Genomic DNA, 14808 nt, shown 5'->3' with positions numbered 1-14808 from the left:
TTGTCAGTGCCTGACTTCGAGCAAAAATATAGAACAGTTGAAAATTCAAACGTGCTTTGTGCTTTGTTGCTTCCTTGCTTGCTCACCATCAGACTCTCTCCTTCCCTTTCACCATCAACTCATCTCTGATACAGGACCAACCCTGGCTCTCCTCTTTGCATCGTACCGCGACTCCCCCACAAAAGCATCACCCAGAATGGTCGCTCAAGCTCCCTCGGGTAAAAAACCTTTGCCAGACATGATGACTTCCATCCGAATAGACAAGTCGGGTCAGGTCGAGATTGTCGATCAATTGTTGCTTCCGTGAGTCCAAGCGAAGAGCAACCTCTCCTGGTCTGTTTCATGCGTTTGTACCACCTGCGCATAGCATGGGCAGCTAAGCTGATATAGCACTTGCACTTAGCCACTCGGTAGTTTGGATCCCCATCTCGACTCCCGAAGAAGCATTCGAAGCCATCAAATCCATGAAAATCCGCGGAGCACCCGCCATAGCCTCTCTCGCTGCTCTCTCACTCAAATCCTCCCTATCCCGATCCTCCCTCACCAATACCTTCTCTTCCACACAACAGGTGGTGGACTGGGTCAAGGAACAATGCGATTACCTCCAATCCTCGAGACCTACCGCCGTAAATCTCAGCGAAGCTATGAACAGGATTCGAGCTTACCTCCAAAATGTCAGTGAAGGTAAAGAAGAAATCATAGAAAAGGTCAAAGAGATATGCCAGGATGTTCATGAGGAGGATCTGGAGAGGAATATGCAGATGGGTAAATTGGGGGCGGACTGGTTGTTCGCTAAGCGAGGAAAGGGGAACAAGAATAAGTTGAAGGTGGTTACTGTTTGTAACACTGGGAGTTTGGCTACTTCTGTGAGTAACCCTTTCCTCGGGTATCAAGCTTCTTTCGACGGTGTAGAATGAAAGCAGATTTAGTGTAGACTGTACAGATTGGGATGATTAGCGGAGGAACGATAGAGTGTCTTCGGAATACTGGAACAACGGATTATCAGGTCAAGGCAAGGCAAGCTAATTCCTATCAAACCTTCATAGGGCTACGGGACAGCCATAGGAGTCATCACAGCGTTGTACGAGCACGACCAGCTCGATACGGCCTATTACGCCCAGACAACACCTTATCATCAAGGATCGAGATTAACAAGTTTAGAATTGACCACTTTAGAAATTCCCGCTTGTATGATATGTGAGTGCAATTCTGCTTGTCAATTTGCCGTCTCTTGGGAAGAGTAAAAAACGAAAGAAAGAAGAAGAAAAAAACCGACACCATGGACAACGAAGTCCCTGGACACAACACATCTGATGGAGCGCAGTCGATATACTGTCTTCACTTGCTAATGGTACTTTATAGGTGACACCATGCTCGGTTCATTATTCCAACACGAAGACATCGACGGCGTGATCGTCGGCGCTGATAGAGTAGTCAAGAATGGAGATACCGCCAACAAGGTGAGTGGATTGCTCAAATCTACAGGCAGGCTCTAGACAGGTGCTGATATCATGGCACGTTTGCAGATCGGTACATACCAAGCTGCAGTGTTGGCTCAGCGACACAACATCCCATTTATGGTAGTAGCTCCAGTAACTACCATCGATCTATCCCTCAAGACAGGAGCGGAGTGAGTAGTCCAAACAATCCCATCCCATCCCATCACATACCCACAACCCAGCCCTTTTCACACCAACACCTTGGACTGTTCATCCTAACAACACATGCTAATTCCTTTTCTACGCAGTATACACATCGAACAGCGCCCCTCCATCGAAGCCACCCAAGTACGAGGTCTCAACACCGAAACTGGTAAACTCAGCGTTGTACGAATCACCCCTGAAGGCGTAGGAGAGGGTGACAAACCCTGGCAGAGGGTGTACAATCCTTCGTTCGACGTGACTCCTGCGGAATTGATCAGTGAGTTATCACCCTTCCAAGCCACACATGAAACATCCTATTGCTGTGATACTTTGAGGCTGAGCTGATTGATATGTTGGTTGGAAATAGGCTGCGTGGTGACAGAGAAAGGAGTGGCGGAGAGGAAGGAGGGTGAAAAGGCTATTGATGTGGCGTCGATCTGTTAATCCACTCTGCTTTGATTACATGAAGCTCAGCGGAACGGAAAGGGATCAGTGTGACGAGTAGGAAAAGGGATTTGTTCTCAAACAGTATCCGAACGATGTACTATGCCTCAATATATCATTGCGTATAGAGCGATAGATGCTATGCATTGCAAATACCATTTAGAGTGAAAAGGGATGCATCATCGTATTTGAGCATCAAGCAGATCCGAATAAATTATATACTTTACTAGATTAGAAAAGTCCAAGTCCTAATCAAAAACCCAAACTCGGCATCCACGACAGAGAATAACTATGTATCATGAAGAAGAAGGAATCCAACTGAACAAGAAACTAACACTACTTCCTACTACACTGACTCTCCCACGGGCGATAGAAGCTCGACATACTCCCTAGGCGGTCTAGCAGGCAACGGTGGTGGTGGAGCAGCACCAGAAGACAAGGGGTCGACAGCCCGAGCCTTACCAGCTTTGATGGTTGGATCTCTAGCCAAAAAGGGAGAAGAGGGGGGTGAAGGTGAGGTAGTGGCATTTCTACTCATGTTGGAATTGGGATTATCGAAGTAACCGGAACCGGACCGATGGGTAGGCAGGGCAGATGATGATGAAGTGTTATGAGCGTTATGTATGATTTGTTCGGATGCTACACCTAGACTTGTCCTGGGTTGATTTCTCATCGTTTTAGATTGAATATCTCCACTATCAGATTTGAATGGATTGGTCGACGATGATCCTTGGGTTTGATCAGGTGGAGGAGAGTTGTATCGCTGTACAGCCGATGTAGCTTGCTCGTACCGCCTCTTCATCATTTCCTTTTCCTGTTCTGCCGAAGGATATCCGCTCCCACTCCCACTAGCACTAGCACTCCCACTAGCAGTTGCGGTTGTTGCAGCAAACGAAGGAGGCGCATCCTCGAAAGTGGGCGGAGAGTCAACAGGAGGAGCCAAGATAGGTGGAGGTGAGGCAGTACCTTGACCAGAGCCCGAGGACGAAGCTGCGTTGACTCGGTCCATAGCTTCATAGTACCTCTTCATCTGTTCTTTCTCTTCTACCGCACCGGCACCGAATCCTCCAATGGTAGAAGTAGAAGTAGAAGTCGGTATCGTTCGTCCAGCAGGCTGGGAAGGCTCAGGCGATCCCGAAGTGGCTTTTGCGACTCGATCCTGAGCTTCATAATATCTCCTCATCTGTTCTTTCTCATCAACAGCACTTGGTGCCGCAGAGATACCCCTTGCCCTCGCAGGCGAGGACGTGGGCGTTTCGAACGACTTGGAACCGGAAGATCCAATACCAGGCGATTGAGATGCTCTATTGACTCGATCCTGAGCTTCGTAGTACCGTCTCATCTGCTCTTTCTCGTCGATAGCGGTAGAGGATCTAGGCTGGGCTGGTGAAGGGATGTTATCATTCTGCTCGGTCGGTCGGATGGGCGATTGCTGTACACCGCCGCCACTCGAGGCAGCCGCTACCCTATCTTGGGCTTCATAGTACCTCCTCATCTGTTCCTTTTCGCTGATCCCGCTCGGGACAGCAGCGGAAGTACTAGGTCTGCTAGGCGAGGGCGTCTGACTGGCTTGTCTAGTATATCCCGACGGACCAGCTTGAGAGGGAGATCCAGTGACAGCTGCGACTCGTTCCTGCGCTTCGTAATACCTTCTCATCTGCTCTTTTTCATCTATCGCTGAAGGAACAGTACCCTGCCTTGATTGAGACCCACTTGCACTGCCAATCGCCTCCCCTCGGGACGCAGCGGCGACTCGATCCTGAGCTTCATAAAACCTCTTCATCTGTTCTTTCTCATCCATCGCATTAGTCGTTTCCCGCCTCTGCCCATGCTCATTCACACTTATCGAACCTATACTTCCTCCTCCAGACCTCCTAGACAACACACTACTGCTCCCCACATTGATCCTTTTACTCGGTGAGTTCGGATTTGACTGCCCTTGAGCTTGTGCAACGGCCTCTTGAGCTTCGTAATACCGTTTCATCTGTTCCTTCTCGCTCATCCCACTTCCACCTCCACCTCCATTAGCTGAGATCCCCAATCCAACCGTTGCAGGTGAGGCACCATCTGCCTTAGAGCTAGTTCGACCAGGCGGATAGATAGCATTGTAGGGTATAGGTCCATCACTGGCTCCCGAAGATTTCCTGGGAAACAGAGGTGGAGAAGTTTTCAAAGCCTGTATGATACTTGATTGTCTATTCGGTGAAGCGTTGGCTTTCTCAACGTTGATCTTGGAAGGTCCAGCTTTAGGCGTAGTAGTCTCGTTAACCTTTGAGGTAGCTTCCTCATACCTTCTACGCTGTATCTCCTTCTCTTCAGCAGCTGACAGATGGTGCTGCTGTTCAGCTATAGAAGGAGGTCGGGGCGATCCCATTCTATTAGATCCAGAGCTGGGTCTAGCACCCGGAGGGGGAGAAGCCAACCTCGGTGAACTAGTGGTCTTCGGACTTGAATTGGCGGGTGATCCATTCAAGCTGGTATATTCAGACACCGGTCTAGAGGGGGCAGTATACTGTCGTTTAGGCTGAGCAGGTACGGGAGGTGCATATTCCGGTGGAGGTATCTCAGGTATCTCCTCTTCGCTCTTCTTTGGCGTTTGAGCGGCAGTGAGAGGGACACTAGCGTTTCTGGCAGCTTCGTATCGTTCTCGCTGGAGGGACTTTTCCTGCTCTGAAGTGAGGTAGAAGGAACTTGGTGGGACTGGTGGTCTGGCTGAGGTGGGGCGAGATGGGAGAGAGGCCATAGGGGAGGATTGACGGGTGGACGGTGAAGGGACGGTGGGAGTTGTAGGCGTGGGTGCGTTCTGAGCGGGAGATTCAGCTTGTCTGGCTTGTTTCAGGAGTCAAGGGCACTCATCACTCACCTCGCTAGAAGCCATACTCGTGGCAGCTCGGTCACTTTCCTGCTCCGGTCTCATGGCATTCTTCAACCCTTTATCCCATCTGCCGAATGTAGCCATAGTAGCTGTGGAATATCTATTACTATTCGCATCATGTCCTACATCACTTTGTACATAACGATCGTGTCCACCGGAGGACTCGCGAGCGGGTGAAGTGGGTGATGAACTCCTAGGACGTGGCTGAGCAGTCGGAAACATCACTTCTGGTGTACGTTGACCTGGTGAAGTAGGCATAGTCCCGTAAGGTCTATTCTGAGTCGGAGTGGGAGTCATACCGAACTCGTTGGTTTGGGTATTGATAGTGGTGTAGGTACTGGCGCTGTTCGTGGAGGAATGTCGTTGGTAAGGTAGTCGTGAGTCGAAGCCCTGAACCTGCTGTTGTGGCTGCTGAAGCTGGAACACACCAGAATTAGGACGTGAAGGTGGGAAATTACTAGGTGGTTTGAGATTACCGTTGAATCGAGCATTTGGGGGTAGGTCAGGTTGAGAGCCTGAGAAGGGTGTTGAGTCCATTGGACGGGGTGGGGGCGATGGTTGGGGTATATCTGGACATAGAGAGTCTACACGGCCAATGTCTCTACGGAGATGACGAAGCACTAAAGAATTAATTGAATTCTCTCAAAAAGCATAAAAGCGAATGTGAGAAGCATGACGCTCACCTCGTAGCCTGATCTGAAGTATTCCTATCAAACACCCCGACCGTGTACATGATATCCCCCACTTCAATCTTATCCCGTATCCCTTCCATAACGGCTTTGACCTCCAACGCATATTCAACTCTAAGCGTCCTAGCATTTTTCACCGTTACCAACACTCTGTCAACTAGCATCTCAACTTTAGCTGACTTCTCACCACCCAGTCCTATCCGTTCGTCCACCGCAGCTTTCACCGTAGATATAGGTCTAGATTTCGTAATAGGGTTCTGTAGGGATTTCCTCTTCTTCCCCTTGGTCCCCTGAGCATCAGGCGGGATAGGGATGGAAGTGATCAACTCGTATATCGTACATTCGAATCCCTTTAATTTGAACGGTTGGGATTTTGTCGATTTCAGTGAAGCCGAGAACTGTATCCTATCTCCTGAGCTGAACGCTGTATTGGGTCTTGAGACGTTCAATATCAGCTGGTCGTTCGCAGCTTTGACAGTCTTCGAGTCGGGCAGGTTGTACAATGGCCAAGAGGAATGTAATTCATGCTTGATGATTAACAGCGGTTCAGATATCTTCAATATAGGGTATGATTCTTTCTTGAATAATCCAGATTTCTGCTTATAGCACAACGCAGCTACCAGTTCGTATCGAACCCCTGTAGATCTAGCCAGCTCGATGGTCGGAGGTATATTCTCTGGAAGAGGTAGGAAGAACTTGAAATCCGCCGTCTCTATCAACTCAGTCTCTTTACTTTCATCACTTGGCTTCCACAATGTTTCTATCTCTCCGATATGCTCCCAGACTGGCTCGAAAGAGGAGTTGGGGAAACCAGGAGGGAGTGATTCGTATTTGCGTATTTCCACTCTTACCCATTTGGCTTTTACGGGTATTGATCCGACGCGCAGCTCCAGTGAGCCGTGGACGCCTGCTGCTTTGCGGGTAGGAGAGGCGGGGATACCTGGATAGCCTTGGATAAAGGGGAGATGGGGTGGTGCTCGGAGGAGGAGACGAGCTGGATGGGACATTGTGGGGTTATATCATGGATGTGGCTCTTGGGTGGTATGTGAATTAGAGGACCTGGGGGGAGATGTGATCACTACGTCACAGTCACTGAGGCTGAGCTTGATGGTAGGAGATACTGCACGGATTGGGTCTACTGGGTCAACTTGGGCGACAAGATACTCGTATTAATGATAGCAATGAATGATATGGATGTTAGAAGTTGATGTCAAGAGGAATAACATAACATGTTCACAACTTGTACCGAGAACATGAAGGATGCTGATGCACATACCCGTCATAACCTCATTAAGCGATCGAAATAAAGTATACAACATGACACGCGGACATTCAACACATCTCCGTACTCCATCATCATACATCACCACCGCACAGACCACCGGTTCACTCGTGGTTTACAAAGCCGAAAGACGTTGATTACGCCTCGAAGAGTTCATACATAGCATAGACAGTCATATCACATAGCAAACATAACCTCAGCATCACCATGTCAGACGCATTCAGAAAAGCAATGGCAAACAAACTACCTCAACTACCAAGGACAAAGGCGCCATGGGCAGAGGAACATGAAGATGAAGATGAAGATGAAGATGAAGATGGTCAAGAGGAGTTGGAGGATGAAGAGGATGGGTTGGGCGATCTTCATGCAGCGTGGGTCTTCTCATCTTACATGGATTCTTGTTGCCTCCCTCAGCTGGCAGAATAGCAGGCTGGGGATAGTTTGTCAGCTGATTGTCTCTGATTCCGATAGTCTCCCCCCACCTACAAAATACGGCTCAACAGACCTCACACCTCTATCCGCCTCATCATTCTTCCAACAAGCACTGGAAGTCACCCCTTCCTCTTCCTCAACGACTTTCAGAGTATACCTCACTCCGCCTCAAATCTCCACTGGGAAAGGAAAGGGAACATATCTGATATGTCATCATGGAGCGGGAGCATCGGGGTTATCATTCGCAGCGCTAGCTAAACACATAAGAGAGAGTAGTAATGGTGAACTAGGGGTGGTCAGCTTCGATTGTAGAGGTCATGGTGAGCTGTCTTCTGGTTAGTCGCCTTATCATATCATAGCTCATGTACCTTGGCTGAATAGGTAAAACCAAGACTGCTGGATCATCATCATCTGAACGGGATCTATCGTTACCTACCTTATTGGACGATTTTACGGGGTTGATACAGCATATCTTCCCTGATTCGAAAGAATCACCTTCGCTGATAGTAAGCTGAATATCTCTGATTGAATTCCAGAAGTTAATCACACAGCTGATACATTTATAGCTACTTGGCCATTCGATGGGTGCTGCACCAATCCTATCTTCCGCTCCTATACTGCAGAAGAAGGGATATACGATACCTGGAGTGATAGTATTGGATGTTGTGGAAGGTGAGCTATATAGTTGCTCAGGAATCTCCAGATAGCTGATCATTTGCATTATCCACCTTCGTGCAGGTACCGCAATAGAAGCTCTACCACTCATGAAGTCCATCCTATCCCAGCGTCCGAGTACCTTCAGATCCGTGGTAGATGCGATACATTGGCAGTGAGTATTGTCACCTCTCACACGTATGAAACAATTAGCCTTCCTTTCGAAAAAGCCCTCACAAGAGTAGAAAGCTGATAGATTCGTGATAGTTTATCCTCAAATACTCTAAGAGATACAGAAGCAGCCAGAGTATCCGTACCATCCTTCTTGATACCGGATCCATCAAATACCAGTAGCGGCGGAGAAAAGCAGATATGGAGGACTGATTTACTGGCTACGGAGCCATACTGGGAGGGTAAGCCCATGATCACCCCTATCTGTGAATCCGAGGTTGTGTAAGCTAATCATCCTATTTTCGGACTTTCGTAGAATGGTACAGAGGCCTAAGCCAGCGATTCCTACAAGCTAAATGCGCGAGGTTATTGGTCTTAGCTGGACAAGAGAGATTAGATAAGGAATTGATGGTTGGGCAAATGTGAGTGATCTGTTCTTCTGCTCAGTATAACCTATCTTTTCAGGAACTCTCGAGCTGATCACAGTGATATGGTGTTGTAGGCAAGGAAAGTTCCAGCTGGAGGTCATGCCTGATACGGGCCATTATCTGCATGAGGTGGGTTAAGATCACCCAAGTAATCCTCATCTACCGTTCAGCTGGAAGGTGCATGTGGTTTGTAAAGTTATGGATACAAGCTGATTTGTGCTTTGTGATACAGGACAATCCCTCATCATTGGCTGATACGATCGTTCAATTTTGGCGGAGGAATACGAGGGTGTTAGTGCTTCCTCCTAAGATTGGTCAACCTGGTGTGCCGGGGATGAAACTGAATAATGTTGTGAAGCGAGTTGGAGAGGACTAGCATTAGTGGCTTCAATCTGTTCAAGGCGTTTGATGATGAATTCGTTGATAGCATGATATGGCATAATTCATACTATAGATGCATGTATTTCTAGGGTTTCTAAAATGATTATTGATATATTACAACAACAGTAAGATAATTGGGAAGAAAAGTAAGTCAAATAGTCCTACAAAGATGGACAAACTGAGCCTACTATTCTTCTTTCCTCGAAGATAGCATACCTCCCTCACATGGGATGATCATCGTCTGAGTTGACTAATCCTTGGATTTACCCTGCTGCGAATCACACCAAACTCCATACTGGCACGCACAAACCCCCTCGAAATCCACCTTCCTAAACGTGATACTATACCTATCCCCCCTCTTGATCCCATCGTCCGTAGCTCTCGATCTGATCCCGTGCGTCCACGCATACCGGATCTCGTTCGACATGATACATAGACTATTGGGCGGAAGGTGGATCTCATGGTATGTCGATGGCTCTGAGGGTTTGGGCGATGTTGAGGGTGTAGAGCTATGTGTCGTCTGTCCAGTGGCATTTCCATTCGAACCAGATGTGTTCTGTGCAACATCAGAATTGGAAGTGGAGGTAGAGATAGCGGCACACCGCCTAGGAGCAAACATCTTCTCCCTAGTCCCCCAATCCCCTCTCTGAAACCCCATGTTCACCCCCGCACCTAAAGAGAAAGACAATATCTCATCCTCAAAACACGAATGCGTATCTATATGAGGGGGTATCCCCGACCCCGGAGGATAATATTGTATGGTCGCTTGGTTTATGTCTAACCCACGTATATGAGGTTTGATACGTTCGATGAGGTTTTGGATGTAGGTGGGATTGGGGATGGAGTTGGGACAGGCATGGTTGGTGGTGTAGTCGTATTTTGGGCCGTAGTGGATTGCTTGTCTTCGTAGTTTTGGTTTGGCTTTTGGTTGAGAGTTCTTTGGAGTGATGGATGGATTGATGGTGTCATGATTTTGGGGAATGGTGGACTGTTCTCGTCGCTTGGTCTCTTCTAGTTCCCGGAAATCTTCTTTGATAGTCTCGAGTAGAACGTGGTATGCCTCGGGAGGGAGGAAATGGTTGATAAGGGTTAGACCATTATTGTATTCTATAATCTCTTGATCGTGTCCATCATCACTCTGGGCTGACGATGGTGAAGAACCAGTGCGTGAGGTGGATTTACGCGAGTCGTACATGTTGCATCTTGATGCCCCACAAGGTACATGGATGATCCTCGTTGTATGACCCCACGGATCAGTTACCCATGTGATATCGTCCATTGTTGTATTACCCATCTTCACCTGATCCTGCTCTTGCGCTCAGGATGTCATCGAGTCGGGTCTGGATCTAATCTCGGTCCCTCGATGAGCATCTCGATATCGATGAGCTCTCATAAATCATGTTGAACTGCTTTCAAGGTTTCTGCATCAGAGTAGCAAAAGAGTTGAAATTCTCGAGGAAATCAAGGCAACCCAGCGACCAGTCACGTGACGTAACAGACTAAGCGGCTATGTCCGAAGAAATGACGTCGCACCGTAATCTAAGTAAGCTAAAGAGCAGATCAGCTGTCAGCTGGACTCGTACGGGGTGGGGTGTTCAGAAGATAACTGCATGAAACCAATTCCATCCACTACGAAAGCTGTGCACCGTTAGCTGTGTCGCCGGAGCGGTGGATGTAGCGGATGTATCCTAACAAAGCGGATCAAGAACAAAGCAGTGCACAGATCTGAACCTAGATCCAACTTACTGACATCGCCCCTCGGTGCTGTCTCTCTTTCGTCTTTTATCGATTGGAGCGAGATCTGAAAGATATAGGATATATAACTAGCCTATTTCCTTCTCATTTCAATCCTACTTATATACCATATACACCCAGCCCTGTCATTTCTTTGAACGATATATCAAACCAATACAATATGTTCTCACTCCTACCACTCCTCTCATTCATTCTCCTCCTCAACATCACCCAAGCCCTCCCATCCGCCCAAATCTCACGATCAGACCTTGAGAATCTCGGGAAACGCCAATCAGAGGTGCAATTTACCTCGGAGTGGCCCGACCAACTAGTAGGCGGAGAGAGCATCTCGATGAGTTTCGAAGGGAGTACTTCGGGGAAATATACCTTGGCCTGGGTTGAGGAATATAATGGTGGGGAAGATTTGTTGGTGGGTAAGAGTCTCCTCCGTACTTCTCTACAGACTCAGTGTGCAGAAGATCAAACCAAAGAATACGACTTAAGTGGAAGATAATGAGGGTTCGGATAGATGCTGATATACCCCGTTGTATAGCTAAACTTCGTATTCCAAAATGAAGTTTACGACCACTACGATTTCTACTTTGCCCCCTCCCGTTGCTGGAAGCCCGAAGCAAGCTTGTGAGTGGTTCCATCTCTCCTATCTCGTGACTATATCTCGCACAATTTGTGATACCGATACTGATCGTGCTACAACTGTGTGCACAGCCGATTCATCGTCTGGGATTCGGAGGGATTCCCACTACCTGAACAAAGAGCTTACGGACCTAAGTTGGGTTTGGTCCCGGGGGATGACGAGCCTGATACATGTTAGGTGGATCTCTGTACACTTATTTATAAGTATATTTTCAATATCTGTTGGACGAAGAGAGTTTAGTAGTTATTTTTTCCCTTGTGCTGTGAGGACAATCGTGACTGAGTTCAGTCGTCTACAAACCATGACATACTTAATTCCATATCGCTTTTATCGGGTTGAGTTCCAGATGTTTTGTCATTTTTCCTCGCTGTACCACAGTCAAAGCTCATGAGGTCTGCAACGCAAATTGTGCGTGCGATCGTATTAGCGCGTGTGATCGCTCTCAGCTTTGCAAAGTCTTGCTCTTCGCTCTGCATCATGACCGTTTAGCAAGGGCCTCCTCTGAAAGCCATTGTGTACAATGCAGAGAACATGTCATCTCTTGGTAAGCACGTCTACAAAAATAGGGCTAAAAGGTTCAACGTTCGGACATCAAAGTGAATACAGGACAAGAGAACCATTCATTTTTCTCTGCGTCGATAATCATCATGAGCAGCTTCAAGTTCCTTCTTACATTGCATGTTCTCCACCAAGTTTGTTGATCGATCATGGGTGCTTCCATGGGATGCAGAGCCGACCTGAACGTCCAGGCCCAGTCGGCCGATCTGCTATCAGCCCCCTTGCAGCACACATCAGGCCATCGTTCTCGAGAGATCGTAACTCACATCACTTCGGGGCGCCGCGTCGGTACTGGCGTTGAAAGTACCCGCATGGGAAGTACTGTTGATTGTATTGGTAGTAGGTGTTTGTTCACTCATCTTTGTTATGTTGTGGCTGTGCTTGTGCTTTGGGTTGGGTTATGAATATGCGTATAGTCGTAAGTGGATGGGTTATTGATAGGGGAGTGGCAAGAGGCAAATCACTCTGTTTATGTATCTTTGCAAGTTACTTAGAAGTCCGCATTGGCGCATATCGAGTTATGGGTCTTTTCATGATGTTGTGATGAAAGGAACTTGCAGGGCCTTTCATAAAGGTCGGTCAGTTCTGCTGAATGAGCCACATCAAGTCATGCCTTAGAAATATCGCGCATCAAACGTCATCATGGTTCAAGCCATGTATAATGAGTATACTGATCTTATCCATGGGCCAGTATAGTGACGGTCCGTTATTTCATTACGAGCTCTTTACAAGTTATGTCCGTTGTAAGCTGGTTCAAAAAACACATAATCTGAGTGCAGTTTTAGCGAGGGAAAGGCTCATCCACGTTAAACAGAGATGGTATGAGTTGGAAGGCATCATGAGGGTCTGTTTAGGAGTTTGGGTATTTTGATGACTTCTTTGTGAGGGAAGCCACCACCCGACCTCTCACGTGTTGTGACGTGCGGTCTACGTCCCTTCGACCATTGGGAGTGGGAAAGCACCATCCCATCCCATCGCTCCTGACGCCATGACAGAGATTGCTCGTAAACAGTCATGCATAATAAATCAGGTCTCATCAACCACCTCGATCAGACCAGCTATGGTAACATGACTCAATGCCCAGCAGGATCTCTAGGCTGTCCCGCGGTCTGATCCCTGTAGAAGGACCTCCCGTTAGAGGTCACATAACTAACGGGGGCCACGATTGAGCCATCCGCAAGAGTGACCTGAGCAATACTCAGTACCAGTACGATTTTGAGGTTCAACTGTAGATACACAAACTTACATACGCCCAACCCTGGGGGGTGACGCTGACCGTGTTGGCACTGCGAGTGTAGGACGTGTTGGCACTGCCATTAGTAGACGCTCCCCCAGCGGTATTCGTATTGTTGGTAGTATTGTTGTCGCTCATTTTTTCCGGGGCTGAGATGGTTTTGTATCCTGACTGGGAAGAGTGGAAATACCAGTGAAATGGTGTGACTTGCTGTGTGATTTGATTCAATCGTGGATGATTGTTGTTGTTGGAAGCATCTGGCTTTCTTGTCCCAAGACGACCCCATTATATACCTGTTTTTCAACATTATCAGGAGATTCTGTGAAAACGGCTTTTAAGCGAGAAGAAGGCATCTTGTGTTCGAGCGGTCTGATAAATCATGTTTTGGACCTGCTGACGAAATAGAAGAAGACCAGCAAGACCCCTGCCTAGGCTTTTGAGGCCTTCTAGAGAAGGCGAAAACATTTAACCTAGGAGACAACCCCGGTATGGGTGATGTTGCTTGGGTCAATACACTTGTATGCCTTGAAAATCAGGGAGAGTTTATTCCCCCGACTGACTCTCATCGTATCGTAGGCTTTCACATCTGAATTTGGCTGGGGAAACCGCAAAGGCTACTGATGCAACAAACAGTAGATACGGTATGCATGTATATCGGACTGTGGATCAGATTGCTCCTCTGTGGACCTTTCCTCTCGGCAATCTTAGCTTGATTGTTCACCTCGAGTGGCCTGGGATCAACCTTGAATCAGCGAACGATTCGTCACGTCTTTAATCAATTAGCTCACTTGGTCCTCATGGATTTGGCTATCCTTGACCTCCTGAATCCAACGGGTGATACTGCTCCTCTGTCCAACATGTGATGTTGTCGGAACTCCAGAGGCTGGGTCAGGGTGATAGCTCTCTTGTGCAGGGGTCCCATCATTGTAATATTTCACTTTCATTTTCTTCGTTCGCGGTTCCTGAGAAGTCATCAATGGATCACAAGTTATTTCATTGGAATATGCATCAAGCTTACATCGTCATGGTCGATTTGATTGTTACCCGCCAGCGCGGTCGATGTGCTTTTATAGTCCCTGCTCCTCCCCGGAACGGGGGTCATCGCAGAATTATCCGCTTCTTCTAGTCCTTCTGTCGATTTGACGTCTTGGTGTGAAACCTATGATAACTTACAGTGAATGAAAGGATGTACTGACTACCTGTCTTTCTACAAAGAACTCACTTTAGCTGGATCACCCGTGTTGCTGCCCTCACCACTGAGGGCTTTACTCATATATGTCCTCTCATCGTTAGAATAATACCAATCTTTCAATTCTGCTTGAGAGTCTACCTCCGGGGAAGACTATGGCGAGAGTCAGGCGATGAATCTTCATCATCAAGACTTCGACTCACGTGAGCTTGATGGCTCGCGTCCTGCGTTGCTCTCCCGGACAGCCTGGTATCATGGGTTCTACTAACGGTCATGGCGGCACTGGTTGCTCTTCTAGGCATCTTTACTCAAACTATTCGATGTTTCAGGCGATAATATTCTGATCCTCACTGATGATAGCGAAGAAGAAAGAAAGGTTATCTAAAGACTCGCATACAGACTATCAAGCACTGAGTTCAAATCGCTGTCGATTGAAAGG

General features: G+C 47.7%; 8 protein-coding genes across 8 annotated transcripts; 3 read left to right on the top strand and 5 right to left on the bottom strand.

The window, feature by feature from the left end:
• Positions 1-196: 196 nt before the first annotated feature.
• I302_108050 (methylthioribose-1-phosphate isomerase) lies at positions 197-2087 on the top strand (the record flags this gene model as incomplete). Its single annotated transcript, XM_019194177.1, has 7 exons — positions 197-303; positions 404-866; positions 1047-1197; positions 1363-1460; positions 1527-1630; positions 1748-1920; positions 2011-2087. 7 exons carry the CDS (start codon positions 197-199, stop codon positions 2085-2087), a joined length of 1173 nt encoding a protein of 390 aa, XP_019044300.1.
• A 346-nt stretch (positions 2088-2433) lies between these two features.
• On the bottom strand, positions 2434-6658 carry I302_108049 (uncharacterized protein; the record flags this gene model as incomplete). Its single annotated transcript, XM_019194178.1, has 3 exons — positions 2434-4890; positions 4951-5563; positions 5646-6658. The coding sequence occupies 3 exons, from the start codon at positions 6656-6658 to the stop codon at positions 2434-2436; spliced, it is 4083 nt and encodes a 1360-aa protein (XP_019044301.1).
• Positions 6659-7140: 482 nt separating this feature from the next.
• I302_108048 (uncharacterized protein) lies at positions 7141-8994 on the top strand (the record flags this gene model as incomplete). Its single annotated transcript, XM_019194179.1, has 9 exons — positions 7141-7304; positions 7405-7685; positions 7747-7871; positions 7932-8037; positions 8104-8194; positions 8287-8432; positions 8507-8612; positions 8693-8747; positions 8851-8994. 9 exons carry the CDS (start codon positions 7141-7143, stop codon positions 8992-8994), a joined length of 1218 nt encoding a protein of 405 aa, XP_019044302.1.
• Positions 8995-9249: 255 nt separating this feature from the next.
• I302_108047 (uncharacterized protein) lies at positions 9250-10293 on the bottom strand (the record flags this gene model as incomplete). The annotated part of the gene is made up of 1 exon (XM_019194180.2): positions 9250-10293. One exon carries the CDS (start codon positions 10291-10293, stop codon positions 9250-9252), a length of 1044 nt encoding a protein of 347 aa, XP_019044303.2.
• Positions 10294-10914: 621 nt separating this feature from the next.
• I302_108046 (uncharacterized protein) lies at positions 10915-11565 on the top strand (the record flags this gene model as incomplete). The annotated part of the gene is made up of 3 exons (XM_019194181.1): positions 10915-11163; positions 11287-11372; positions 11460-11565. The coding sequence occupies 3 exons, from the start codon at positions 10915-10917 to the stop codon at positions 11563-11565; spliced, it is 441 nt and encodes a 146-aa protein (XP_019044304.1).
• A 443-nt stretch (positions 11566-12008) lies between these two features.
• On the bottom strand, positions 12009-12305 carry I302_108045 (uncharacterized protein; the record flags this gene model as incomplete). Its single annotated transcript, XM_019194182.1, has 2 exons — positions 12009-12152; positions 12213-12305. The coding sequence occupies 2 exons, from the start codon at positions 12303-12305 to the stop codon at positions 12009-12011; spliced, it is 237 nt and encodes a 78-aa protein (XP_019044305.1).
• A 714-nt stretch (positions 12306-13019) lies between these two features.
• On the bottom strand, positions 13020-13318 carry I302_108044 (uncharacterized protein; the record flags this gene model as incomplete). The annotated part of the gene is made up of 2 exons (XM_019194183.1): positions 13020-13133; positions 13193-13318. 2 exons carry the CDS (start codon positions 13316-13318, stop codon positions 13020-13022), a joined length of 240 nt encoding a protein of 79 aa, XP_019044306.1.
• Positions 13319-13884: 566 nt separating this feature from the next.
• I302_108043 (uncharacterized protein) lies at positions 13885-14671 on the bottom strand (the record flags this gene model as incomplete). The annotated part of the gene is made up of 5 exons (XM_019194184.1): positions 13885-13911; positions 13969-14142; positions 14199-14339; positions 14403-14522; positions 14573-14671. 5 exons carry the CDS (start codon positions 14669-14671, stop codon positions 13885-13887), a joined length of 561 nt encoding a protein of 186 aa, XP_019044307.1.
• Between the last annotated feature and the right edge of the window lie 137 nt (positions 14672-14808).

This window comes from Kwoniella bestiolae, chromosome 7 (assembly GCF_000512585.2).
Source record: "Kwoniella bestiolae CBS 10118 chromosome 7, complete sequence".
NCBI lineage: Eukaryota > Fungi > Basidiomycota > Tremellomycetes > Tremellales > Cryptococcaceae > Kwoniella > Kwoniella bestiolae.
Note: the sequence above shows the minus strand (reverse complement) of the source record. Positions and strands in the feature narration are given on the sequence as shown.